The sequence below is a fragment of the Peromyscus leucopus genome, chromosome 19 (genome assembly GCF_004664715.2).
Source record: "Peromyscus leucopus breed LL Stock chromosome 19, UCI_PerLeu_2.1, whole genome shotgun sequence".
Lineage (NCBI taxonomy): Eukaryota > Metazoa > Chordata > Mammalia > Rodentia > Cricetidae > Peromyscus > Peromyscus leucopus.
The window spans coordinates 31,281,240-31,309,139 of NC_051079.1; the positions used below are offsets into that span (position 1 = coordinate 31,281,240).

A 27,900-nucleotide genomic window follows, 5' to 3' on the forward strand; every position below is an offset into this window, starting at 1 on the left:
ACAACGAAGACTAGTTCACTTTAATCCAACAAATCAAGAGCCTAGATGAGTTGCTTCACTGTCACGTTGCAGACCTGAGGTCTTGGAGATGCAGGGGAAGCATGGATTTGGGTTAATGAGTAATTCTGTGATGTCTGAATATTCTCCTTGCCTTCATGTACCTTAATTCCCTTTAACTCAAAACAGAAGGAAGTAAAACTTGGCCTTCTGACCTGATGGAGGAGAATAAAACCCAAATTAATTTATCTAAAAAGGCTGAAAATGTATGAAACCATATACATGCAGATGGGGTTGGGTCTCTTTTGCTAGAGTGTCAAAAAAGTCCAAAGTCTCTTCTGAGACTCATGGCAACATCTTGACTGTAATTCATTCTAATCAAAAGAAAAAAGATCACATATTTCCAACATATAATGGTACAGAATATACACTGTCATTACAAAAGGGTGGAAAGGGATCATAGTGAAGAAATATTGGACCAAAGCAAGACTGAAAACCAGCCGGGCAATTTCCACATTCTGCATCTTCATGTCAGATGTCAAGGAACTCTTCAGATCTCCAACTCTTTCCAGCTTTACTGACTGCAGCACATTTCTCTTTCTTATGCTGGTTTTGTACCCTGTCTGTAGTTTTCCTTGGTAGGTATTCCGTGACTGACATCTTTAACATCTTGGGGTCTCCAACACAATCCAGGCTTCACCTTCACAGCTTCATGAGCCTTCTGAGCCTCCATGCACTGACACTCCTAACATGTGCCTGGCCTCAGTGACTTCCCTTAGCTCCAGGGGGAGATTCCACAACCCATTTCTTGTATCCTTGACTTTAAAGCCAGAACCATGTGGCAAAATCTGCCAAGTTCTGCGGCTTGATGGGGCTGGAACATGGCCCCCTCTTTCAATTACATTTGCATCAGTTTTCTGTTGCTGATGGTTTCCTTCCCTTGCTTAAGCTTCCTTTAATTCCTTTTACATGTTGGAAGCTTAGCTGGGTGGGGTCTTGCCCTGAGGACACCACTCCCTTTATTCCATTTAGTGTCAGGCTTTTCTTTAAACTTTCTGTATACTTGAGCACTGGACTTAGCTCCATGACTCTTCCTGGTGTTCCTTTTCTCCTCACACTGTACATTTTGTATTTCTCTTTGTCCAGCTTGTCCCTTTTCACTACAGATCTGCATAAAAGTAATTACTAACAACTATGTGACACAGTCAATACTAGACTGTCCTGAAATCTCTGCCAACATCATGAATCCCAACTCTCCAATTTAGGCTCAGGCAGATTTTTAGGACAAGGGCATAAAGCAGCCACATTCTTTGCCAAAATAACAAGAATTGTCTCTAGGCCACTTATTAATATTCTTTTTTTCTGAAACCTTTTGAGCCTTGAGCCTGGCTGTCTGTTGTAAACTACATCATTCTGAGGACCATGGTCTTCCACGCTCCCACTAGAATGGCCCATTAAGCCCTGCTTAAAGTGTTCAACCATTTTTCTAGTACAAAGTCTCAAAGTACACATTCTGCCAACAAGTAGCATGGTCAGGCCTGTCACAATACATCACTGATGGTACCAATGTACAAGGGATAGTTATATTTTGTTAGGTATAATAATGAACTGGTTAAATATATAATGCATTTGCAATTATATGTGGAATAGTTATATCGTGTTAAGTATAGTTATGACCTGGTTATTGTTTTCACTTGAAAATTAAGCATGACATAGGAGATATGAGTATGTGTCAAGTTGTCAAATTGACTACATCTGAAATTAACTAAAACCCAAGCAGCTGGGTATACCTGTGAGGGATTATGTTCCTAATTAAATCATTTGAGTTAGAAGACCCACTTTTAATCTGGATCTTTTGAGGTGGTAAAATACACATTTAATCCAGACCTTCTGAGGTGGGGCAATCTGCCTTTAATCTGGGCCATACCTTTTACTGACAGCCTATATAAAGAACATGGAAGAAGGAAGCTTTCTTTCTCTCTTTTTTTTGCCCTGCTTGCCCTTGCTCTTACTATCAAGTCCATTCCTTCATTGGCAATAGAGCCTACATCTTCTGGATTCCAGTGTATACAGAAGACCAGCTGAGACATCCAGCCTCATGGACTGAACAACTACTAGATTCCTGGATCTTCTGTTGGTAGACAGCCATTGTTGGATAAGCTGGAGCATAGCCTATAAGGCACTCGAATACATTTCCTTTCTATCTCTATATAGATTCATTCTATATGCTCTGTTCCTATAGCAAACCATGACTAATACAGGCATGTAGTTTTGAATGTGTGTGTGTGTGTGTGTGTGTTGTTTTTTGTGTATTTTGTAATGTGTGTGGTGTGTGTGTGTGTGTGTTGTGTGTGTGTTGTGTGTGTGTGTGTGTGTGTGTGTGTGTGTGTGTAGTATGTATGAAGCAAGTAGTAAGTAAGTACCCCCAAACAAGGTGCTTTTCTCTGAATCAGAAGAATCAATATTTAGAGACAAGGTTTGTGTTGGGGGATGGTGGGTGGGATAAATAATCTGAACAATGGCACCCATCTCAAGTTCTCAGTGAGCTCAGACAGGCATATGGGGAGACAGTTTGTAAAACTTCTTAGAATCAATAAAGCACGTCCTTTAAAAAACTCCATCTTCTCACTGAGAACAAAACCTCCACATTTTCCATCGCTCTGCTCTGCTGCTATTTTAATCATTAAAAAAACCTGCTGTCTGGCTGCTTTTGACTCTCAAGTAGCTGAATAATCAAAAGACCTGGACTTCCTTGAGCAGCAGGAAGAGAAGCTGGTGGGGAGCAAGGGAGGGCTGACAGGCAGCCCAAGGAACAGGACCCAAGAATAGCTGGGGATAGAAAGGAAGAGAACAAGACAGGAGGCTTTCTGGCATGGCCACAGCACTGTAGAATGGGGCTAGAGTTCAGGTCAGACCCAACATGTGGGGGCTGGGGTGGGGGGTGCAGGAGGGGGCAGGTCAAGAAGGGCAGGACAGGAACAGGACATAGTTGTAGTTGTTAAAGTAGACCCCCCTCTCTGCACCTCATTTTTCTCATCTACAAAATGGGCTGTGCACTGAAGTTCCCAGAAAAGAGAAGAGTCATACCTGTGTCAAAGATTCTCCGGGCTGATTGACTAATTACAATGTCCATGATGATGAAGAGTTGGAATGTTGAAGTTCTGGAGCCAAATTATTTTGTCTTATCTTTAGCCATCCAGTGTCAACCTCTGTATTTGACAAAACATCCCTGCAAGTCTCTGAAAGATTCTTCTGGAATATACAAACAGATAGTGGGTTTCCATGAACCCAAAGGCTAAGGATATCATTGGGAAGCTTTGGAGGCTTCCTACTCTGCTACAACCTGCCTGATATTTCTACTAATGTGCTTGAAAAGAGCCTTGATTCATGGTCACTTTTGTTCATGAAGTTTTACCCCGGCAAAACTTCATAAAACTGTTCACAGACTAGAACATGGTATTTGAGGGTAACCTGGATCCCTCATATATAGCTTCAGAATAAACTGTCTCTTGGTTCCCTTGTAGTGAGAGCTGTGTTTTTGTGTCTAGAGGAGCTCCCAGAGAATCACGGAAATTAAGTGTATATCATAGGCTGAGTATTTAGCACAGTGTCAGAGAGGAAGTCTATACTTTGGTCAATTGTAAGCAACCCAATGGGGTTAAGACACCCCCTCACTCCTCCAGAAAATACTAATGGAAATGGAAATAGGGTTTTAAGACCTCATATTCATCATTTCTTTCTTTTTTTTTCACTTTCTGGACAAAGTTTCCAATTTGCTAGCTTTTTCAAATGATGCTGTGTTTCTTTACTGCTTCTCTTCCTGGAATCCCAGGGTTGTGGGGACATAGCAGTTGTGTATACCATTTATCTGATGGCGTGAGAATCTCCTCCACAACAGCTGGACAGATGTACAGCCTGGCTTGACCTTATTACCTGCCATGGGAGCCTAGTGCCTCCAACAGGGCCCACTCTCCTCTTTCAACATTTAGCCAAGTGTTGAAGCTCCTGCTCTTAGCAAGTATAAACACTCAACTCTGGGAATATTAGGCCCCTTGTCCTGGTTAGACCTCCTGGCACTGACTAGAGCATTCATGTTCCCTCTTCCTGTTCGCATCCATCCTATGTCTTTTTCATTCTCACTGTGACCTTCTTGATGACAGAGATGTTATCCTCAAATTTCTAGCTATTTCTCAGACATTGCACAATACCTGAGCATCCAGTACCTGCTTGGTAAGCATCGGAATGAATTAATATTCACAGAACTAGACAATCTATAGAATATATACCAAGGATGGTGAATACCTTCAGGAGCCCAGGCAGGTCAGATAAATACAGGTGTGGTTTTTAGCTAATTGAGGAGTGACTGTTTTGCCTATATTCATTTCCTGCCCTGACTTGTTTTGGAAGAAAGTATTGGCTAAACAAACCCCTCTATTGGCTTAGAGCTTACAAACCTCTGGAGTTTCTTGTTCCTGTAGATACCCTAGAGTCCATCCCAAGATGGGAGCTGATCTCCCCTATTGAATCCTTCAGACAATAGCTCCTCCTAAGGCTTAGAGCATTGTCAAGGATGGAAAGACAAGACTTTCAAAACTAGTAGTCATGGAAAGAGTCATTACTTTGAGTCAAATCTGCTTCCTTGCAATTCCTCCCCAACTAGGTTGTGCCCCTTGACACTGGTAAAATAAGCTTTTCTTTGTGATTTCCCTGCAAACATTTGAGGATATTTACTTCTCCTCCAACTCTGCTAGATCCTCTCCAGATTCAATTTCTTCTGGCTGTTCCTTCTATCAATGTGACTAAACCTCTACCACTGTGGCCACCTCTGTTATTAATGATAGGATCTTTCAGAAGAGATCCAAATGTATAGCAGGAAGTTTAGTAACTTTTGGCATTATCTCCTAATACAGTTTATGTACTATGTTTTAAAAAAACCCAAAACATTGAATAATAGAACAAACTGGAAAGTCCAACATAAAATGAAGCATATGACATCATTCCAACTTTTAAAAAACTACTTTAAAATCAGTTTGAGTCAGATGAAAAATCAGAAAAACTACATGGACCAAATATTATTTCTCCAAACCAGAAAAAAAATATACATCATTACTTTGTTAAGTAGTATTTCTGGAATGAATTAAAATTATAAGACTGCAGGCTTTTTAACACCGAAGAATCATAAATAACTCTACGTTAGAGTCTAGTCTATGGGGAAATGGTATCCCGTCTACATGTTCAATGTCTTCTCTCTTCCCTCAGATGAGAATACATTCTGATTTGGTGGGGCCTGAAGATACTTTGTAAAAGGCTCTTAGGAGGTTTGGGTCGATGACAGTAGATTGTCATTACTACTGCCGAAATAAATCCCCCTCTTTGCAGCCTCCTGGGTCTTCTGACTCACTCCTAGAGTTAACTGAGACCCTGGGGGCTCCTTGTAAGGAGTGCTGATCTTAGGGGCTCCGCCCTCTCCGTGCAGATGCAGGTGGCTTCGTAAGACCTCAGGGAAGGGATCGGCATTGATCCTCATGCAATTCAAGTGATTGGATTTGGCCCATCCATCTAGACTGTCAAGATTTTGCTCCTCTGGTCCCTCCTTCCAGCTGTGAGTCATCCTCAAACTCAATCTAAATGACATTAAAGGTATTTAAAGAAATCTCCCCCCTTTCCTTAGACAAACACTGCCAATTTCTTTTTTCTTTTTTCCCTTTCTTTTTTCTTTTTTTTTTTTTTTTTTTTTTCTTTCTTTCTTTCTTTCTTTCTTTCTTTCTTTCTTTCTTTCTTTCTTTCTTCTAATAATCAAGCTGAACTTGAGGCCGAGGTATTTACCATCCAGGGAGAAGGATGGTAAATCTTTCAAAATCTTTACCCTTTGAAAAATAAGTTGATGGTAAATTTATTATTTTTATATTATAGATGACAAACAACTGCTTATGTTTGCAGTGTATACTGTGAAATGGTCAAATCAAGCTATTTAACATATCTACTATTATTTTTTTTTCTGTGAGACCTTTCTGTGTTAGATACTGGAGTATAATGTGGAAAGTTTTGTTTTGACACCAAGTGTCTCATTAAAAATATATGAAAAGTGTAGGATGAAAAGCTTTCTGTCCTCAAGTTCATTTCCTCACTTGAGGGGTATAGCACATACTCTGCTAAGCTCAGTTTCATCTACTTGACCCAATACTTCTGCCACCCACTTTATAAAAATAAAAATTAGTTTTGGCCGGGCGGTGGTGGCACACACCTTTAATCCCAGCACTCGGGAGGCAGAGCCAGGTGGATCTCTGTGAGTTCGAGGCCAGCCTGGCTACAGAGTGAGTTCCAGGAAAGGCGCAAAGCTACACAGAGAAACCCTGTCTTGAAAAAACAAAAAACAAACAAAAAAATTAGTTTTGAAGCCACTCCTCAAGGATGGATCTTTTGCATTAACAACATTCGTTTCTATAAAATGCCATCTGAAGTGGCCGCCAGGTCCTAATCATGGGAGCCAGAACATGTTGTAATGTTTCTGCTCCTTCAACAACTTTCTGACAGTTCTGTGAGGCCTGGAACACAGTGTAGTTGCCCAGTTCTGGATGTGTTAGAGTCATCTGGAAAATTCGTAAAATAGGGCTTCTCAGGATGTGCTCTGGTGATTCTTATACAGGGCTCAAACACTCTCAATAAATGTTCTAGATGATACCAGTGCTTTGTGAGACCCGAGCCCAGACATTCTGGCATCAGGATTCTGATGCCATAGGCTTGATGCTTTGGGTACATTCTCCTCCGCTACAAGCTATTTCTTTATTATTCAGTCACAGTCACTTTCCAGTTGGAGAGTCTGTCTCTATGATGCCTTCCATGTTGAAATCCATCAGTTGTCTTTAGCTTTGTTTTGTCTTTGTTTTTTATTTTTCACACACTGACTGTCATCATGAGTCTCTCCTGACTATACAGGTTAAACTTCAGCCAGGCTCTGCTGTGCATTCATCTCCTACTTCCTGTGTTTTTACTCTCACTTTCCTCATTCTCTGTTTCCATCTGTGCCCCTTCCTGTGGGCATTCCCTCTATCTGTCTACCTGTGTCTGCATCTTCAAGGTTCACACCAAATGTATCTCGTCTATGAAACTCTTTGGAAGCCTGTCCATCTCCAACTACTTCTTCACAAACTTCTTTCTTCAAAACCTCCTGCCCTATTTGCCTATTTATGGAACTCATTTTTTTTCTACCAGATAATATCTGCAAGAATAATAATTTCATAAATATAGGTTAAATGAGTAAATGAACTCACAAATCAGCAATCAAAAAGTGGAAGGAAAAATCAACAGGGTTCCCCAAGAAAATACTACAGGTATATTAGCAATCAGCTTAATGAATATACATCTTGCTTGGTGGACTCCCTCTGGTTTACCTGTATTTCACTTCTTTAAAGGGATGTAGCCAGCTTCTTTTATTAGCAATCCAAATGCATCACTATGGCAATAGAGTTAGCAGTTTTTCTATTGGAAGCCCAGGTGAGATCCTGGAAGGCTAGAGGGGAAATCCCAAAGGGAGTGGCAGGAGTTGTGCTGACCCTTTGGCATCCATCGCCAGTAACATGCTGCATAAGCTCACAAAAGCTCTTAGGCTCTTCACTCTTAGGTTGCTCTGCCACAGCCTCGGACGGCTTATCGCTCAGTCTCATCTGCTACCACGTTCCAACCTGCTAATGCTGCTCCTTTGTCTCCAAAGTGAGGGATCCTTTCCTACTTTAGAGCTTACTCATGCTCTGACTTCAGCCTATCAAAGCTGCTCTTCTCCCAAGCCATGCCTTAACCATCATTTCCCCAGGGCAGCCTTACCTAAGTCCCACAGGACTGAGGCAGGCTGCCCCGGTACAGCCATGTAGAAAGAATGCATCATGCTTGTAGCCTATAAAGTCCTTTTGCAATCCTTGGTCATGGGTCTAGTTGGTTTACGAGATTTCAGATGTGAGGAAAAGGAACAGAACGGTTGCCGCTGTATTTCTCAGTACCGCGTTATCTGATGTATAACAACATCTGCTGACTGAAGGAATGAAATGATTGACAAGAACAACACAAGCTCAGGCAGGCTGTGGAGAGGTCGCAGTGGGGAACAACACCAGTATGTAAACAGGAGAACTTGAGTTCAGGCCCCAGTCAGCACCCATGTGAAAAGGCCAGGTGTGGCTATGTGCACCTTTTAACCCCTGTGTTGGGGTTGGTGGTAGAGACAGGAGGATTGCTATGGCTTGATGCTGCTAGCCTAGTAAAAAAAAAAAAGAGTGAGCTCCTGATTCAGTGAAAGACCCCATCTCAAAAGGGCATAAAGGGCATAAAGGACGAGACCCAACATCTTCCTCTGACCTTTGCATGAGTGTACACACACACACACACACACACACACACACACACACACACACACAGAGCACATGAAAATGATAGGCCTTTCTTCTACATTTGAATTTCAGCGCTCTCTTCCCTCACTTGCTGATTAGCATCCACCTTTACATAGTAAAGTGACCAAGACTTATAAACTACTAAGTTCTTTAAAAAAAAAAAATCTATCTGCGGCTGAGTGGTGGTGACGCACACCTTTAATGCCAGCACTTGGGAGGCAGAGGCAGGCAGATCTCTGTGAGTTTGAGGCCAGCCTAGTCTACAGAGTGAGTGCCAGGAAAGGCGCAAAGCTACACAGAGAAACCCTGTCTCAAAAAAACAAAAAACAAAAAAAACAAAAAACAAAAAAAACCCAACCAAACAAACAAAAAACTATCTGGAACATCACTCTATTGTTCAAACACAAAACAAAACAAACAAAAAACCAAAACTACACACTCTCTCTCTCTCTCTCTCTCTCACGCGCGCGCACACACACACACACACACACACACACACACACACACACACAAAACAGCAACAACAACAACAACAACAAAACCCAAAAGACAAAAAACAAAAACCAGATCAAAACCCTCACTTAAAAAAAAAGCACCTTTCCATGTTCAAATATCCCCATTCATCTTAGGTTACTTACTTTCTTAATGACCCAGTAAAGTAGTTCCTGTTATTATTGCTATTTTACAGAGAGGCAATCTGAGACTCAGGGAGATGAAGAAACTTAGCCAGGCTCCTGGAGCAAGTCACAGTAAGAATGTGACATTGATTAACAGGTGGCCAATGGAAAGAGTACTGGCCTGAACACAGAAGATGTGAATAAGTTCATTTTCTGCCACTAATTCCTGGGGGGACCTTGATCCACTCATTTAATCTCTGAGTTTTGATTCGGTCTATACAGAGAATCTGAAGATTAATTGAGACCAGGCCTTCAGAAGGTTCTAGTTAGGAGCAAAGAAGAAGATGCGATGCCACAAAGATGATGATCCCACCTCGTCCCCGCCCCTCACCAACCAACAGATGGCCTTCTCCTCTCGAAATGAAATACCCCTACCAAGGTCAGCGATGCCTACAAATCAGTACAGGCTTTCTTCTCCAGCACAGAATCTCCAGCTGGAAATCAGCTCCAATTCTTCCTCTTGCTTGGGCCTTGCTCTAAATAATATATTTTGAAAATGAACTATTTTGGGGCCAGGAAATCTGTAGATCTGAGCTGATTCATCGCTTTTGCCTTCAGCCTGCCTGCTGCTCTCCCTCTTCGGCTTTGTGAGACAGAGACAGTTTATCTCCACTAACCGTTTCTCAGTGGGCTGCACAGAGAGGTCTCCTCTTGTCACAATAGGTTTTTTTTTTTTAAAAAGATTACAAACCAAAGGGTGAGCAGAGTCACAAGAAATATACAAATCTAAAGCCGTGCATATAGGGGTGGGGTGGGGGGAGGGAGAAGGGGGGGAAGGAAGGGCTCACAGAAGAGTAAAGCTGAAATGGCCACTTGTGTTTCTGGATACAGAGACTCAAAACCTGACATTTTCTGATGGTTTCAACACACACACACACACACACACACACACACACACACACACACACACACACATCAAATATGTTGTTTTAAAGCCTGTTTCCATTGGTTTGGGGATGGTTATAACTTTCCCTGCAAGATTTACCTTTCTATCCATGTTTCTCTTGAATAATCTGTTCTGGAATGAGTTTGCTTTCTTTGAGTGAACAATGGGACCATCCTGAAAAGCTTGCTTGAGAGAATGGGCCACCAGGCCAAGAACAAAAATATGTGGTGCAGATGCTCATTTGAGGATAACAGAGAACTGGCTACTGTCTTCTTGGGCAGAAAATACTCCTCTGGAAAAGCTCCCATGCGTAGTGGAATTTTAAAATACTGCATAAGAGAATATTGTGACCAAAAATGCTATTGCAGTAGGAGAGAGGCTGGGTCACACTGATTGTGGACATTCCCTGCCCTTCCCTCATCTTTGGGTTATGCCTCTTCTGAGCTCAAGACAGAAATCCATTCACAATGCTACCATCCTCATATAGATGTCAGACAGTCCAGATTCCCCATGGAAACTGACCTCCACTTCCTATGCTCTGTTCTACCTCTGTCCCCCACTCCCTGACCTAGTCATCCAGTGCTTTATCCACCCCAGGGCCAAGCTAGACTCAGGATTCCTTCTCAACACCTCTCTTAGCTACACCACTGATTTTCATACTCCCTACTCAAACTCTTTACATGAGCCCTCTGGGCCCCAGATTCCAGTTTTAGATCTCCAGGCTATTGTTCTCTTCTGATATCCTTTCTTGTAGCACATAATTGCTCTCCTCAAAGTTCCCTGATGATTCCTGTAGCTCAGTCATCCAAGACCCCTCTCCTGTTAAATCAAGCTGAACTTGTCCCCTTCTCTGAAGTCACAATACTGTAATGAGCTAATAAGAGGTTTTGCTGGACCTACCTTCTTTCATGGAAGTGGAGTCTCAAAATGTGGCAGAACTTAATGGCACCAGATTTGGGGACAAGCAAACCTGGATGAAATCCTATCTACCTCTTACTAGATTGGAAGTAAATTCTCTTTTTTTAGTTGATTTTTCATTTTATGTATATGATTGTTTTGCCTGCATGCTTATATGTGCACCATATGTGTATCATGCCCATCAAGGAAAGAAGAGGGCATTGGATCCTCTGAGACTGAAGTTACAGACAACTGTAAGATGCTGGGAATCAAATCCAGGTCCTACGGAAGAGTACCCAGTGCTCTTAATGAGCTAAGTCATCTTTCTAGTCCCAGAAAAGTAAATTTTTTTTATGCTCCAGTGTTCTCACTCTAATCAATGACAACACCTACTTGATAAGGTTAACATTAGAAATAAGTAAGAAAAATTCAGAGTACCTAATACCTGGTTAAGGGGTACAACCAAAAGACAAAAAACAAAAATAACAAAAAACATCATTATTAAAATGAATTAATTCTTCCCTTGGTATTTAGCAAAAGCATGAATGGATTTAGTTCTCTGCTCTTCAATGTAATAAACAGGGTATCTCAGCAAACTGCCACACTAGAATGCCCCCAATTTTATGTCTGCATAAAATTACTACCATTTCTATTTCACCAATAGGTGAGAACATGAACTTCTTTGCTTAGGACATGTTGAATAGGTGGCCCAGGTAAGACTAGAACTCTTCTTCAAATGTTATTTGCATGAAAACCATTATTTCACACTACAAAAATTGAGTCCATCTAAAAAGAATATGGTGTCCAGTCATTTGTACTATGCTGTGTGCTTGTCCCAAATATGATGTGACTGTTTCACAGGAGAAGAAATTTGGAAAATAACAAATGGGTGAGATGCCAGGAAGATGTTCCTCAATCCAGGGCAGATTCTTGTGAGGGAGAATGCAAACTTGTGAGAGCGTCTGACAAATGAAGTGTACCTTCTGCTTCCAGGCATTCCAACGACATCTCCACTTTCAGGGTGAAGTCATCCTTTTCTCTGTAGTCAAGCCCCCATGGTATAGACACTGCCTATCTTTTCTTCAGGCCTTGCTTTTACTTGTTACTCTCATGTTACACTGGCCTGCCATTTCTCAGACTTTCCAGCTCTTTGCTGTTCCCCTTTCTTATGCTGTATTGATTCTTTCTTATAAACCAGCAAGTGCCATGTTAAAATCAGAGCTGAGTCCCCAGAAATCCTCATTTACCAGGTTTCCCTCTGCTCAGTAGCTTATTTAGGTCACACTTTTGCAGCCTTTCCTGTCTACTCTATGCGATGTTGCCTCCCTATTATCCTTCACTTCATCTAGTCTCTTCATAGCATTGATCCCCATATAAAATTCTTAATTATTTTTGGATTCTTTCTTCCCATAGAATATTAGGAATATAGGGAGGTCTTAATCTCTCTATATTCATATTTGGTAACCTGTATTTGCTCACTGTCCTATGTTCAGCATCTAAAACAGTGCATGGCATACAGCAGTATACAACAACCCATTTGTTAAGTGGGTGCATGAATATATTTTATCATTACCAAAACACAAAGATAAATTCTTCTAGACTTAGCAATCGCATAATATTCTTAAAATTAAAAGCAACATGATTCAGTCCCCAAAATTAGAACCCATAAAAATGTGAGCCAATTCTAAATGTCACTTCTAAAGAGTTGAGAACAAAGGACTCTTGTCTTTATTTATATTTAAGGAAGGCTGAGTCTTTTGGCAAAATAGACTATTTGGAGACACTCCTCTCATTTGAAAGGAGATGTCCTACATGCTTCTTCTCTGTCTTGGAGGTAAGCCCCATTCTGGTTTCAATCTGGAGATCTTATCTGAGAGCCGAAGGGTCACTCATGATGATGTTCTGCATTGCCCCAAACAAAACAAAACAACCCAACTAACTTGAACAGAACACCATATGCATACTAGCAAAATGCACATCAAGAGGAGAGATGTCCAAAGTAGTCTAGTTTCTAGAATTAACTTCCAGATGTCTAACACTGTATTGCCTAGTTCACATTAGAATTCAAAATCTTAGAATTGGATTAAATTATCCATAATAAATATGCATCATTCCTAAGCAGAAGTGTGAAACAGCTTCTACTTTGAGTTTTTTTTTTTTTTTTGATAATAAGATAGCATAGCAGAATAAAGTAGCCCACTTGTTATCTTATAGAATGATTATGCAAAACTCAGGTCCCCATTGCTTCACTTAAGGCTATTTTAATACAAGAAATTGGGGGAGATTCGATCAAATGTATGCTGTATGGATTCTTTCTTATAAACCAGCAAGTGCCATGTTAAAATCAGAGCTGAGTCCCCATCCCCATGCCAGACCTCTGCTGAATAATATGATTGAAGACTACAAACACCAAGCTGTTTTCCATTCTCCTTTCCCTTTCAAACAGCAGAGACACACAGTTTCCTTTTTCAGATGCCTCAGAATGCTACACAAAACAGGGCTGGGATTAGATATATGCAATTACGTCAAATCTGATAGCAGTATGGTTCGCTGATGATCACAAAGGCTTTGTATGTGCAGCTATTTCTTTTACAAAAGCTTGAAACACAGTTTGTCTCATCCTCCCAACCTACCACTAAAAATCTGAATCACGACAAGAAAAGGAAGGTATCCAAGTCATCGCTCAGGTTGTCATTTATGATCTTAAGCTTGCAGGCCAAGGAAGGCAGATGCTGTCAGCATAGCAGCTGTGCTCTGCTCTGCACAGTTCATGAGTTAGCTTCTCGACTCCCTCGAGACTCTGCAATAGATACTATGGATTTTCTCTGGGTCTTTATCACTACAGGAGAGGGTCAAGAACACACAGAATAACTGAACATTGAACAGAAACACAGGGGTGCCCATCCAAAAGAAAAAAAAAATCCTGAAATGCAGCCACGGTAGCCTGGTAATTATTGAAGTGGGTTTTAATGGAGATAGAAAGAAAGCCCCAAGAAGGTACTTCCCAGTAATTAATTGAGCCTCTCTCTCTTCATTCTAAATTGAGAAAAATACAAAAATCAATAATTTTAAATGTGTCATACTTATCGACACTAATGAAACTTCCCGAATAAGCATTTACTGGAGGTCCACCATGATTCTAAATTTATGTTCCCTAGTGAATGGATATAACAAGGTCAGGTCAGTGCCCCTGGGCTTCACACAGCTGATGTTATCAAGTAGACTGGACCTTGTCCACAGCGGCTTGGGGATCAGCCCTCTGGAGAAGGTGGCTGAGCTGTCCGTGGTGCTAGGACAGCAGCTTTGTATCTTCCCTTTTGGTTCACCAGGAGACCTGTTTGGAAATGCGTTCTTTCACAAGGCAGTGTCTGGCAAGCTGTGCTTATTTGGATAAAGAAAATACACAGGCTCTCTGAATGCTCCCTCTTCTTGGCAATCTTAGTTTGCTCCAACTGCCTCAATAAGTGTGCTCTTCTGTTTTCCTCGGATAGCAGTGACTCACGGGAGTGAGTACGCCATTTTGCACTTTCTTGTATTTTTTCTTTGTAAGTTAAATAGTCAGTCAGTCTATCTTCCCTGGTGGAAGTGGAAGGGTTGTTGAAATACAGGCTAGTCTTAATAAATGAGTTTAAATTGAGGACCTACTAATTGCTATTTGAGTACCTTGGTTAACTTATCCTTTGTACTTTTTCCATTTTTTTGTGTGTGCTTTATTTTCTTAAAAAATATAATAGTACATTTCAAAATATTTTGCAAATCAACATGTTATAAATGTGCATGCATTTGTTGATACACTTTAAACATTTTTAAACACATGCATTAAATGCTTTTAATTCACAATGGATTTTTATTGTTGTTGTCTCTTCCAAATCAGAACAGGCATATAGGAGTGAGGGGTCCATTTCCAGGAAAGAGAGTCTTAAGAGTTACGGATGTAAGAAAATGCAACTAACATAGAAGAAGGTAGAGAAGTGTGTAAATTGTAAAATTTTAACCTACTTAATAATATGAAGGTCAAACTCAACTCTTAGCCACCTCTAAGACTACCACCACTGCCATTTCTCTGGTATTTGACATTAAGTGGAAAAAAATACCTTAACATAATAAGCATATGTGCCATAAGAGCTAATCTGAATACCTTCATTTTAAGGATAAATGGAGGTAAAGTGATTGAAAATACCTGTTAAACACAGCAGCCAACATCTGTAGTCATGTTATTCTGAATTCAAAGCTCAGACAGCATGTCATCATGTCCCTAGCCTCCTCTATCAGAATGGGTTCTTCAAAGGTTAATTTAGAAGTGGGCCAGAATTTCTTCATCCCCTTAATCTGAGCAAGAATGTATGAGGTGTGGGGATACTGAGTATTGAATCTAGGGCCTCATGCAAGCTGAGCATGCATGCCACTACTGGGCTATCTGTACACACAGTCCTCTAAAGTAGACACAATGCTGGAGACCAAGTCAGGAGAGGCCATCTTGAAAGCAATATTTTCAGGAGCCAGAAGATAAATGAAAAGTCCCTTAGTGTCAATCAAACCAGTGATAACCCTTCATGTTCCACGATTGACACAGAAGAGGAGGGACAAATTCCTGGAATTATAAGGACACTGATTAATCGGTTTACAGATTCAGCATTCCCAAGTCACCTAGAAGTCAAAACACAGCAAAATCAACAAATACATAATTTAAAACTGCATTTGATGTATAATTCTCTATCTACTGAAATCCTTTTCATTCTTAAAGACCCAGTTGATAAAGAATGCTGAGAGCAGGAGAAATAGTCTTCCCCAGGGATGAGCACACCAATTGATTATCCAATACCAAATGGTCAGTCTTAAAAACATAAACATACAAGTAACCTAGCAGGCTGTATTATATATTTAGGAATACACACACACACACACACACACACACACACACACACACACACACACACACACAAAGAGTGGGCTTGAAGTGAAAAAAAAAATATCCAGGTGATATTCCTGGCTTTACAGACAGCTCCAATGCATAGTAATTAACACTTCTCTGCATTCCTGCCACAGCTTTCTATATGCCTTACATCAAACAGTAGTCACCTACAGCCTAGAATATCTTTTTTTTCCTGCTTTTGCTTTGCACTATTTAGCATATGGTAATTGGTTTATATGTATAGCTTATTTTTTTTCTTTATTCTTCATGGAACACAGGATCATAGTCAGGTGCTCAATATATATTTAGGTGAAGTTATAGTGGTTACTATACTTCATTGAAACTTTCTGGAAGATTTCTGCTTCTCCATTAACACAGTTTATGAGGACATAATAATTGTTTTACTGCAGATCTCACTATAATTTTCCTCAATGTGAAGCCTACCACAGGGCTAAACCTGTATATAATTGGAATAATCAGGAGTGAAAATAAACAGAGGCAGTTGAATTGACAGGGATTAATTTTAACCTTTGTAAATCCACATGCGACCCCCACCCAGCAGCTATGGATAGACAGTGTCAAATGTCTTCTTAAAGTGGATAAACTATGTTCCTAAATGAATTGATTTTATTGGACATGGGAGTCACTTTCAAAAGCACCATAGGGAGATTTATGTTTGAGAATTTTTATAAGGTATAACAACAAAAAAATGTAGCATGGGTCACAGCTTAGACCTTAGAAGGTAAACAGTGGGAATGAAAGGGGAACAGATGCCAGCTTATATCAATCATGCTTAAAGTCTCATATAAAGACAAAACTGAGACATTGCTCTTTAGCACAGAGAAGAAATTTATATGAACCTTTTAAAGAGAGGACAGCTGTCACATATATAGTAATATTTACCATGGTAGATTCTGGGGTTAGTCAGATAAGTCAACAAAAATCAGTGATGTCCTGTTCCCACAGATCAAGATGGAAAATAATGGAAAATTTGCCTACACTGCACACAGGGTTAAAAAGATCATCTTCACACATACTTGTGCCTCCTGCCCCTAGCTTCACTGCATCCCTGATATTACCAAGGATAGAACAGATGACACAAGAGTTAATCTGATTTGATAAAGCCTTTAATGCTCTTGGTAAATACTGGGGAAGAAAGGAGATCACTGAGAAAGAGAACCCAGAAATACACTTTAATCCCTTTTCCATCGTCTTCCTACACCCTTAAATAGAAACAATAAGACAACTCCTTGAGACGGGCAGTCTCTGCCTTGCTCAGGGGAAAAAGAATTGGAAGTCTCCCTGGCCTACTTGAAGTGATTGTCATAATCCATCAAAGATGCTCCCTGAAGGAAGGACCCTCCTGAATTGGCCCTCTATAATATCTTGCTGGATTTTATGACCTATGGTGTACATTCTCTGACTCAATGGTTTGATTTCTGTTTGCTTTGCTTTGCTGGAATGTTATTTTACCTTCAAATTAACTTGACTTTCACCTCTGAAACACATTGTATTTCAATTTTTCAGTTAGTTCTTCGGTTAATATTCTAAACCATTCCATATCATCCTAGAGGAATGTGCCTATCAATGACCAATTCGGCAGGTGAGATCTACCAGCCCCAAGCAAGAGCTAGAGCATTCTTTATTTATAGACAGCTTAATTGCATTAGGTGACAGAGGACTGAGCTGCTTTCTGTGATGAGTTTTTATGGTTTTACTCTCCAAAAGCTTAGATTCCATCTGTGACAGCAGACTGTTGTAGAGTTCAGCTATTAATAGCTGCTGGTGCACACTTCCTCAGAGCTTGGATGCCCAGGGCTTTGAGACAGCCAGACGGAGATAATACCAGAGAGTGACTGGATGAACAAAAAGGATCATCTATTTTTTTCCACTCCAAAACAAAGCAGACAACACTGAAAACATGATGATCATGTTTTATTGCAAGCCAAACTCTCTGAAGAGCACCTCCTACCCCGGAATTCTTAGGTCTGACTCTAACCCCATGTGATGCATTCTGTAAATCATTATGCAGGTTACAAAGATAAAAACAGCTCGATTGGCCAACAACCCCAATTGAGGGGTGGGGAGTGTTCACTCAGAAAATCAGAAATAAAACAGTTTTACTATTTATCAGGAAAAAGTAAACCAAAAGTGTGGCCATTCTTTGGAACCAGAAAGGTTTCCCTACATGCCATGGAAAAAGAACAGCTAACGAACTGGGTAGTACAAACATTTCTTTACAGAAGCCCCATCCCTGCCCGCCCGCCCGCTCCAAGTTTATTTAATGAGATTTAAGTGATTTTGATCTCAGCTCACTTTTATCAGAGTGAGGGTAATAATAATACACCATAAGACAAGAATGACACAGATATCATACTTAATGTGCTGTTTTCTATTAATTAATCATTCTTTTGCACCAATGTCTTATAGACCACCAATACTAGTTTATTTTCAAAAGAACTTTATAATACCCTGTTAGGGAAAGCATAGTTTGATATTTAATTCATCATTAGGCTGAATGGCTAACATATTTGGGGGATACATTTATAAGTTGCCAAATATGGGTTTTATATGTTGTGAACACAGAACTATGAAGGATGAAACTTGTATGCAATGGAAAACATTAAGAAATGGAGGCTGGGTCAGCATATCTTCTAGTTTGGTTCACACCATGAGTTCAACCACATTGTTCTTTTGAAACCACACAAAGCCAGAGGCAAGAGGAATAGTAGCTCACAAGTCAGGCCAGAGAGGGAACCCTCTGCTCTTCACACCTTAGGGAAGTTCCCAGCATTCTCAAGGATGGCACATTGAGAACTCGTGATCTGTTTGAGAGCAGCACCACATAAAATTGGCCTTGCAAAAGAAACAAACCCGGGAGTTTCATGGAGATGAATTCAAGAGATCTCAAAACAAACAAACAAAACAAAATAAAAATTCAAGGGCTTTTTCCCTAGTAAAACATACTCCTAAAATATAACAAAACTTTTACTGCAGGGGAAAAAAATGGTTCTGATTTAGGATATGGGGCCATAATGCATTGAATTAAATCTTTTCTATATGTTACTTTTACATAAGCCTTAGCAAGTTTCTTCAGTTATGAAAGGATCTGATTTTTTTTTTTTTTTTTTTTTTTTTGCCATAGTTTGGGGAATAACCTGATTGTGTAGTGTGGATACTTACTTTGTAGGATTACTTTGTGAGGGTTACAGAAATTTTTTTGTTTGGTTTTTGTGATATGATTTCTCTGTATAGCAGCTCCAGCTGTCTTAAAACTCGCTTTGTTGACCAGGCTGGCCTTGAACTCACAGAGATCCACCTGCCTCTGCCACCACTGCCCGGCTGCAGAAAATATTTCACACAACATGTGTAGTGCATGCTTCGTGCTGGAGGTGTACTTAGTGGATGTTTCTTCTTCCTGTCTGTATTTGTATTTTTATTACCATCACTATGTGATAACTAATTGGAATGTTACAGAAATTAGGCTTTGAGCTACTGCTGTGAGTCCTTGATCAGAGCTTTAGACTTCTCTGCAAAATAGAGCCCTCCATAACCACCTTATGAGAATAAATTAGATAACTAATGCTATCTAATTACTATGTTACTATGTGATTGTGACTTAACCCCAGTATGAAAATTATTTACTATGATGTTACCATGATAACCACAGTCACTCAATAAAGTGGATGTAACAACTAAATAATAATGTATATAAATTTTGACCTTGGTGGTATGATCTCTGCATACCAGGTAGTACAGACACTTCATATCTATTTTCTTGCTCTTATTAATATCAGAACACAACAATTCTTTTTTTTTTAACTGAGCTTCTAGTATTATCTTTTCTAAAATGTCCAAATCTGCTTCTCACTTCAAAATGCTTCCAGGGTCAAACTGCATCAAAAAGTCTATCTCATACATACATGTGGCTTGGGAGGCTGAGCGAGCACATTCCACATAGAGATTTTTGTCTATGTCCCTAAGGAGCAGGGAGATTGAGCCTTGGTACTTTCCAGCTCAGGCAAGGTTTACTCATAGCTAATAATCTCATTAACCTGTTCTCTATTCCCAGCAGGAATATATGCAAGGGTCCAAGTAAACACACTTCCTAAGCTGCCTTTCAGTGCGGTGGAAACATGGCATTTCCTGCCTAGCTCTTACTTCACTGTGAAAAGGCAATGTCTAGCTTAGGGTATTGGAAGGTTATGAAATCCTGATACCTCACCTACTGTGGGAATGGAATTGTAATAATTTCTTTATTCTTCGAGGCATTTTCAAATCAAGCTCTGGTGAATGGCAAGGAGTGAGATAGACCACTGCGTGCTCCATCAGGCAGGCTGGGTGTCTCTCCTCTCACCGTCCCAGCCTCTCCTTTGAGCCCCGGCTGCACAGCTGACAATTTCAAACATTTATTAATATTGATCTCTGTGTCCCCTAACAATCAATGCTAGATGTCCAAAGAACCAGATAATACTCAATGTGCAGAACTGAACTGTTTTCACATAATGCTGCAGAGAAATTGGAGATGATTTATTAAATGAATCAATTCTCCTCTTTATGACTGAAAATGATGGCCACTTCTGTGCACACCCTCAGCTTGGCTAATGTGCTTCTAATGAGGCCTTGCTAAAAACACTCCTACTACTTTGCCGGTTACCTTAACCAACTATCCAGTGATTTCCCTGGAAAAATGTGATTTTATGACATCTTGAATTTGAAAAGGGATTATTTATATCCATGACAAATGACTTACTTTTCAACAATAGGAACAGCTAGCACTTATTGAGGACATGCAGTGCAGTAGGTCAAGGTTTACATGCCTTGCAGATGCAATTCCACTTCACTCTCCATAGGTTCACATAACTCAGTGCCATTATTATTATTCATGTTTTAAGCAAATGAGAACGCTGAAATTTTGACAGGATTGGTGACTCTATGAAGGCTACCATCAACTACACAGAACTGGAATTTAGAATTGTCCTATCTGAATCAGGAGTCACAAGTCTTGGCTATCCCTCCCCAAGGTCCTTTGTGGTAAATTCAGTGATTTCTAACAATTTCTCACTCCATTTGGTCATAAATCTTTAGCTTGTCTCAGCTCACCTACTGTCTTCATTGTTCAGGTTCTATTTTCAAGACTCAGGCTTCTCATTGGTGCCCTGAGTCATACTGACTGTGTTTTCCATATGAAAAATCTAACATGTGGGGCTAAGAGAACTTCACCATCTCTAACCCTGAGTTCAGTTCTCAGCCTTCACAGTTCCCAGACAGCTCACAATACCTGTAACTGTAGTTCTAGGGGATCCAACAACCTCTTCTGGCCTCCAGAGGTGCCACACCTGTGACATACCCATAATGCACTTTAATAAAAATACTCCTCCCTTTTAAATCATACACCCTCATTATTTTTCTGGAAGGTGGAAACCATTGAACTGTGTTTCAAAACAGGGTTTCAAAAATTATCTTGAGATGATATCACAGATCTTGTAAGCATCTGTTTCCCATCTATACTTATATACAAGCAGAGAAGTGGTTGTATTTTTTCTTTTTTTTAAATCTCCATCATTACAGTTTAGTATATTGCTTTCACATGCTATGTTTGGGAGAAAAATAACATTTTTATAAAAAACTATGTGACCTTACATACATTATGAAGCCTTCCTGAGCCTGAGTTCAATTCATGCTAGGTAAGAAAGTGATGGAAATACCACCAGTCATATTTGATTACTTCTCATGTACAAATGTAATAATTCATATTTTAGACTCACTATATATTTGGCACATAAACATTCAATATGTTTATGTTGAAAATATATAGTTTTATTTTTTGATGTATTTTATCAATATAATCTTATCACTGATTTTGTGAAATGATAACAGAAAATTACTATAAATCCTATAAAATAATTTGACCATTCCATTCCCATTCCCCATGTAGCTATGAAGAAGCCTACTGCAGTGGGTATGCTGTTGATTCAATTCTCTCGTTCCTTTTTCATTTCCTTTTGTGTGGTGTGTCCACATGAACTTGTGTGTACATGCATGTAGAGGCCCTAGGCTGATGCTGGGAGTCATGGTTCATCTCTCTTTCACCTTACTCATCGAAGCAGGATCTCTCACTGGATCCAGAATTCACTGACATGGCTAGCCAGCTTTCTCTGAGAACCCCTCAGAATTACAGGCAGACGGTCCTGCTCACTGGTGTTTATGTGGACTCTGCAGATAAGAACTCCAGTTCTCATGCTAAGGCTTTAACCACTGAGCCATCTCACAGCCCTGTTGTCTCAGTTCTTGCATTACAGACATATCTTCCACGCCTAGGACTACAAACTCACCAGGAATCACAATACAGACTCTGTCTGAGTCTAACTGCACAGTATTTAAGGTTTTTGAGGGGAAATGTTTGCAGCTAAGAAAAGCAGAAGGGCTCTTGCATGACCATGTACCAGCAATCCAAGAGCACTTGTGTTAAGATTACATTTTAGGGGTTGGGGATTTAGCTCAGTGGTAGAGTGCTTGCCTAGCAAGTGCAAGGCCCTGGGTTTGGTCCTCAGCTCAAAAATTTTTTTTTTTAAATGAGATTACACTCTCAGGATGGGGAACAAGAATTATTTTTCATTTTCTTTGTTTAGGATGCAAGGACAGAAGGAACAATCCTCTGTTTCAAATTCCAGCTGACTTGCCTCTACTTGTATAAAGGTGATTGGATTATATGTGTCTTTGGTGATATAAAAGCTATATGTAGATATAGGTCAACATGGTTTAATAGAAATAAAACATGATATAAAAGTCTTTTATACCTGTCAAAGTCAGAAGTAAAGAAGAAAAAGATGTAAAAAGAAACAGATGAACTTAACTTTAATACTATTTATCTAATCCACGGGACCAAAACTATTTATTTATTTTTCTTTCTTTTTGTGGTGCTAGAGATTGAGCCTAAGTCCTATTATACACCAGGCATGTACTGTACCACTGACTCATGCTGTTTGCCTCAAAAATTTCAGTTCTAAATATCATAAATATTAAAATGTTATTAGTGATGTATTTCACATGCGTTTTAGACAGAATCTTCAGAGTCTGGTGTGTATTTTTCATCCAAAGTACATATCAAAATAAATAACATTTCAAGTAGATACAGCTACATGTGTCTACCTTATTTAAAAGCACACTCAGAGAAAGGTCAAAGGATATTAGGTAACTTCTAGAATTGAAGAAGATGGAGGAGAATCAGGGAAATTGGCTTATGAGTGCTCTGCAGATGTGACCTGACCTTTAAGGGGATGTTGGCCCCAGAGTACCATGTCTCAAACTGTATCACTATTGTCTCTATTCTCAGTATTTTATGAGCCGTTAGCACATAAGCTTTCTAGGTTCAGCTCCCTAACAGTAAGCCTAACATGTACCTGTCTTGTGGTGTTAAAGAAGTCTTTATCTGATAAATGAATCAATAAAAGAAAAAACAGTAGTAACCTACCATTAGCTAGGACCTATTTGGTGTTTTGCATATATTTTTTCTAATAGGATGAATTTGCAAAGAGCTACTAATGCCTTCATTTTATGGAAGAGGATGGCAAAGCACAGTACAATGAAGTTCTCTCCTAAGGTCACAGATTAGAAACAAGAGGACGGGGAAGGGCAAACCTAGAGTGACAGGCAGAGAGGGATGAGAGCAAACACCATGCAAGAGAGAGCCACCTCGGAGGGTCAAGGCAGCATATGTTAACATGCTAACGTCTGATATGTGCTAGTTTGTTAAATCTTAAACAGTTCCATTTACATTATCCCCTAGACCCGAATTCTCTTTCTGACAAGATTTCCTTTAAGAAGTAAAAACAAATTAGCTTCCTTAGATAAAGGACATCTGGAGGGAGGGAGGGAGAAGTCACTGGCAAGAAGGAACACAGAAAGTTTAGCCCAGTTTTCCTCATTATTGCCTCTTTAACATCCTTGTAAGGTGAAATCCTCATCTTCTGTGGGAAGACCATTGCCTGCTACAACGCTATACTCTGAGAGGCTAAACACACACTCACATCCACGTCTCCCTCCCTGCAGCTACCTCTTAATTAGGAACTGGTTCTAACTGTGACCTGCAGAATAGTCTTGTTCATTCAGAGATGTCACAGATAGTCTATTTGATCTGTGGGGGTGATAGAAGAGTGAACATTACTTAGATAGTACTCAAATAGGAGAAGGAGGAGGAGAAGGAGGAGGAGGAGGAGAAGAAAGAAGAAGAAAGAGGAGGAGGAAGAGAAGAAGAAGAAGAAAGGAGAAGAAGAAGAAAGGAGGAGAAGGAGAAGGAGGAGGAGGAGGAGAAGGAGAAGAAGGAGGAGGAGGAGGAAAAGGAGGAGGAGGGAGAAGAAAGGAGAAGGAGAAGAAAGAAGCGATTTAAATTGAGTCCTAAAATGCATGTAAATGTGATTTGTAAATATTTGTAAAAATGTATTTGAGGTGGAAGAGAGGTTAAGTGTAAGAACTAGAGAAAAATCTTCCTTTATTGTCCCACTTATACATAAAATTAAGATATTAACTCTGCTGATTCTGTTGAACAGTGACTTCAGAGAACCAGGACTGCTTTGCAAAAGAACGTGATGAGGTTCTAATTTGCTGAGCTCTTGGCTGTGTTTGGGACAGCCACTACTGGCCACTCCCAATCTCCCTTCACCTCCTGGGGGTGGGGCAGAGAACAGGATGCAGATGTGTTGCCATCCCTGCAACTTTATTCCCCTTTCTTTCCAAACATTTATTTTTGCCTCCCCAGGGCATCAGGAAGAGCATGTTCTCACACAGTCATTCTGAAGCGTTGCCAGGTTTATCTTTAGCATTATCTCAGGGCAAATAAGACAGAGGAAAATAGCATCTGGGGTCAGATGTAGAAAACTTGAGTCTTATTTAGCTTAAACTGGAAGAGCTAAACTGAAAAGCTAATAATGTTGATTCTGGATTCGGATTTTTTTTTTTTCCCTACAAGAATTTCTATTTCGAGGAGAGTCAGTGGAAGAAATAAGATGGGCTTAAGCACTAACAGCTTTGGGCTGTAACTCAGACTAGATCAATGGCTGGGTGATTGAGTACCCTGGCTTGCATAGATGTAATGTTCTTGAATGGCTTCTCCGTGCCTAGCATTTTATTCTCACACAGCTTTACAGTCTGCATTAGTTACCTCTCAGAATCTATTACAACGCTCCTCCTCTCTGAAAGAAAATATAGCACTATTTTCACAGCTTTTATGGTAATTAAAGGAGACCACAACTTTTGCAAAATTACAAAGTTTGCATCTGTAATATCATAGTTGCTTAGTAAATCTCTCTGTCCTTCCCTCATCTTCAGAGCAAACAAATTCATTCCTCCTCCAAGCCACTTGTGAAATAAAAGCACAGATCTAGTATGTAACTAAAAATAAGATCAGCAGACAGCCCCATGAATTTGTTCTCCTAAAGTATCAATTGTGTTTTTGGAGGTCCATCAGTTACACTAGCAGGATTACAAACATCAGTCCCAGATACTGACCATTCAAACTGTCCTATTTTGATATCAACTACTTGTTTTACAAAACAAAACAAACTGCTTTTCTTTTCAGGCATGAAATACAGTATGTGTATCCCAGAAACCAGTATTATAAGGTGGCCAAAATATTAAAATTGTTTATTCAAAGTAGTGGACATATTATCTGCAGTGGGTAAGACATTGTGGTGGGAAGTGTAACAAGAGAAACAAATGTGTTCTTGATCTGATAAGCTTACTCTCCAGTAGGGGAAGATACAATGTCTGTCCTCAGGGAGGCTAATCCAGGGTCAGGAAGGAGGCACACACTTCCATTAATCAATAGTGTCCGATATGCTATGTTGTAAGCATTAAATTACAAAGTAGTAGCTCTAAGGTGAGGAGTCATAAGAGCTGATGTAACCACTCAGGAGGCTGGGGTTCAGGGGAGAGGAGTGGAATTGGAACTGAGATGTCTGAAAGGGAGGGAGGACTATTCAATGTCTTCTATTGTCCCTGTGAATCAAAACTTAAAGCAGCCACTGCCTGTGTGACTATGATTCAAAGAAAAGGGAAGGGCATTCATATATTGAAGTGTTTGTTTGTTGATAAGGACCAAGTGCTAACTATTTTCAATTGTTAAGTTATAGTGAGAAAATTTTAAAGCACAGATCTTGTTTAATGTTCCAATGCTTCCAAGTTATCCTGATATTAGGCACAATGAATAAGGATCAATATGGATCTTGATTCCATCACTTTCATTAATGCCCTCATGATACTATAGTCTACTGGGTACCAAACAAGGAGAAGTATATAATCTTTGGAGGTTCTAATCAAATTGTCTCAATGAGGGATATTACAAAATTGTCCCACTGAGAGAGTATATGGGAGATTAGCTTCCAAGTAACCCCAGACAACTATATAAACAACAAACTCAGAATCTACTTTATATATTCCTAAAGAAGGGGTTCTATGTAGCTGTTTGGTATAGGGTTAAAGTCATTGGTGTTCTCTCTTACAAGAGAAAAAGTACAAAGTAGAGGATATAATTTCATTGCCTATTTCCCAACGAACTAAACCTCCACTTCTCAAAGCCTATATTTTATTCACTTATTACTATTTTTATTATTCTAGAATTTGAATGCAGCTGTGCTCATTCCTTCTACTTCACAGCTACCAACAGTGTGATTGTGATAATGATTTCTGAAATACACTGAAATGTTCCAAATGTCAGAAAAGCCACTCTCTCCTAGGCTAAGGGATCCTTGCTCACGCTTGACACATCCACAATCATGAAGAGACCTTAATGAGGCATCACTGTGCCTCTGCACATATTCATTTTAGCAACAGCCACTCATATCTAGAAACCAAATGGAGCCTGCAGATCTGCATGGTTGGTTCCACTTAGTGAAACTTCCCTTTTGGAAACTGATTTGAGATGTCGCTAGAGCAGTCTAGACACTGAAAACATGCCATTTCTTTAGGATGAACTGCTTGGTTCCATTAGAAAGAGCTGGATCCAGGATCTGCACATTTTTCTTTTCCACACTCGGTATCTATATGTCATCGCGTGGTCCTCCTGGACTGCTACCACCTTTTTTTGTCTTCCCCTTATTAAAATACTCATGCAGGTATGCAGAATATATTTTGTTCTAACTTCTCCTATACGTTATAGTGGCTATCTGAGGTTATGGTTTTATTTAATAAGTCCCTTCTTTTAAAACCTTTTAGTAGATTTCAGATAATGTGGATGACTTTCCAACTCCTTGCCATGACTTATAAAGTTCCACAAGACCCAGCATTTGCTCTCTTATCTCATGCTACTTTTCTACTGGCCTCTGTCCTTCCCACATGCCACCAACCCTGCCTGGGGCTCTCGGACGTGTTACTTTTCTCCAGTTGATACGCTCCTCCGAATCCTTGGTGTGACTAACCCATTTTCATACTTTCTCTCTCAGCCCACAAGAAATTATCTAGAGCCATCTTATCATGATTCCCCCCATTCATTTGCTACCATTCCATCATCAGTTATAATTATTTCATTTTGGAGAAGGGTTTTTGTTTCCATGTCAAATGACTCTTCCTTATACTCACAAGCTCCATGCGGAACAGATATTATGTGTGTGCCTCTCATTATTAGAACTCCAGTGTGTAAAATGTAGCTGGGACTGGTGTGCTAGCTTGTCCTATTAATGGAGGGTACTCAATAAATACTTACTCAAGTTTAAAAAAAAAACAGATAACTTGAATGTATGTATACTAAATACTATCTCCCATGTGCATAACTAAAGCACAAATATTGGTAAATTTCTTTTTATAAGATTCCATCGTAAGTAAGAATTTACATTTTAAAATTTAAATTTGGGAGTTCCACATATGCACTGACCAATAAAGTAGCCACTAGCCATGGAACTCTTTGTATACTTGAAACGAATCTGATCTAAATAGGATGAGCCACAAATAACATTTTCACTGGGATTTAAAGACTTCAGTTGAAAAGAAATACAAAATGTCTCATAATGCTGAGTTCATATTGAAATGACATTTTAACATATTAAAATATCCTATTTATTTTATCTATTGCATTTTCTTATGTAGTTGTTAGAAAATTGAAATTACCCGTGTGACTTACTGTATTTCTATTAAATGACCTGGATTTACTCCCTGTTCCCC

The 27,900-nt window shown here is 39.7% G+C and overlaps 1 protein-coding gene across 12 annotated transcripts in view; it reads right to left on the reverse strand.

Moving 5' to 3' along the window:
- Ppp2r2b (protein phosphatase 2 regulatory subunit Bbeta) overlaps nt 1-27,900 on the reverse strand; it is a 410,600-nt gene that overhangs the window by 198,354 nt on the left and 184,346 nt on the right. Inside the window, exon 1 of one of the 12 annotated variants that reach the window (XM_037197124.1) lies at nt 3,085-5,007. The exons of the other annotated variants lie outside the window; for them this stretch is intronic. Coding sequence (XP_037053019.1) covers nt 3,085-3,130 — 46 coding nt within the window. The 5' untranslated portion in view covers nt 3,131-5,007. Of the gene's footprint in view, nt 1-3,084; nt 5,008-27,900 lie in introns of those variants that run through there. 12 annotated transcript variants of the gene reach the window in all.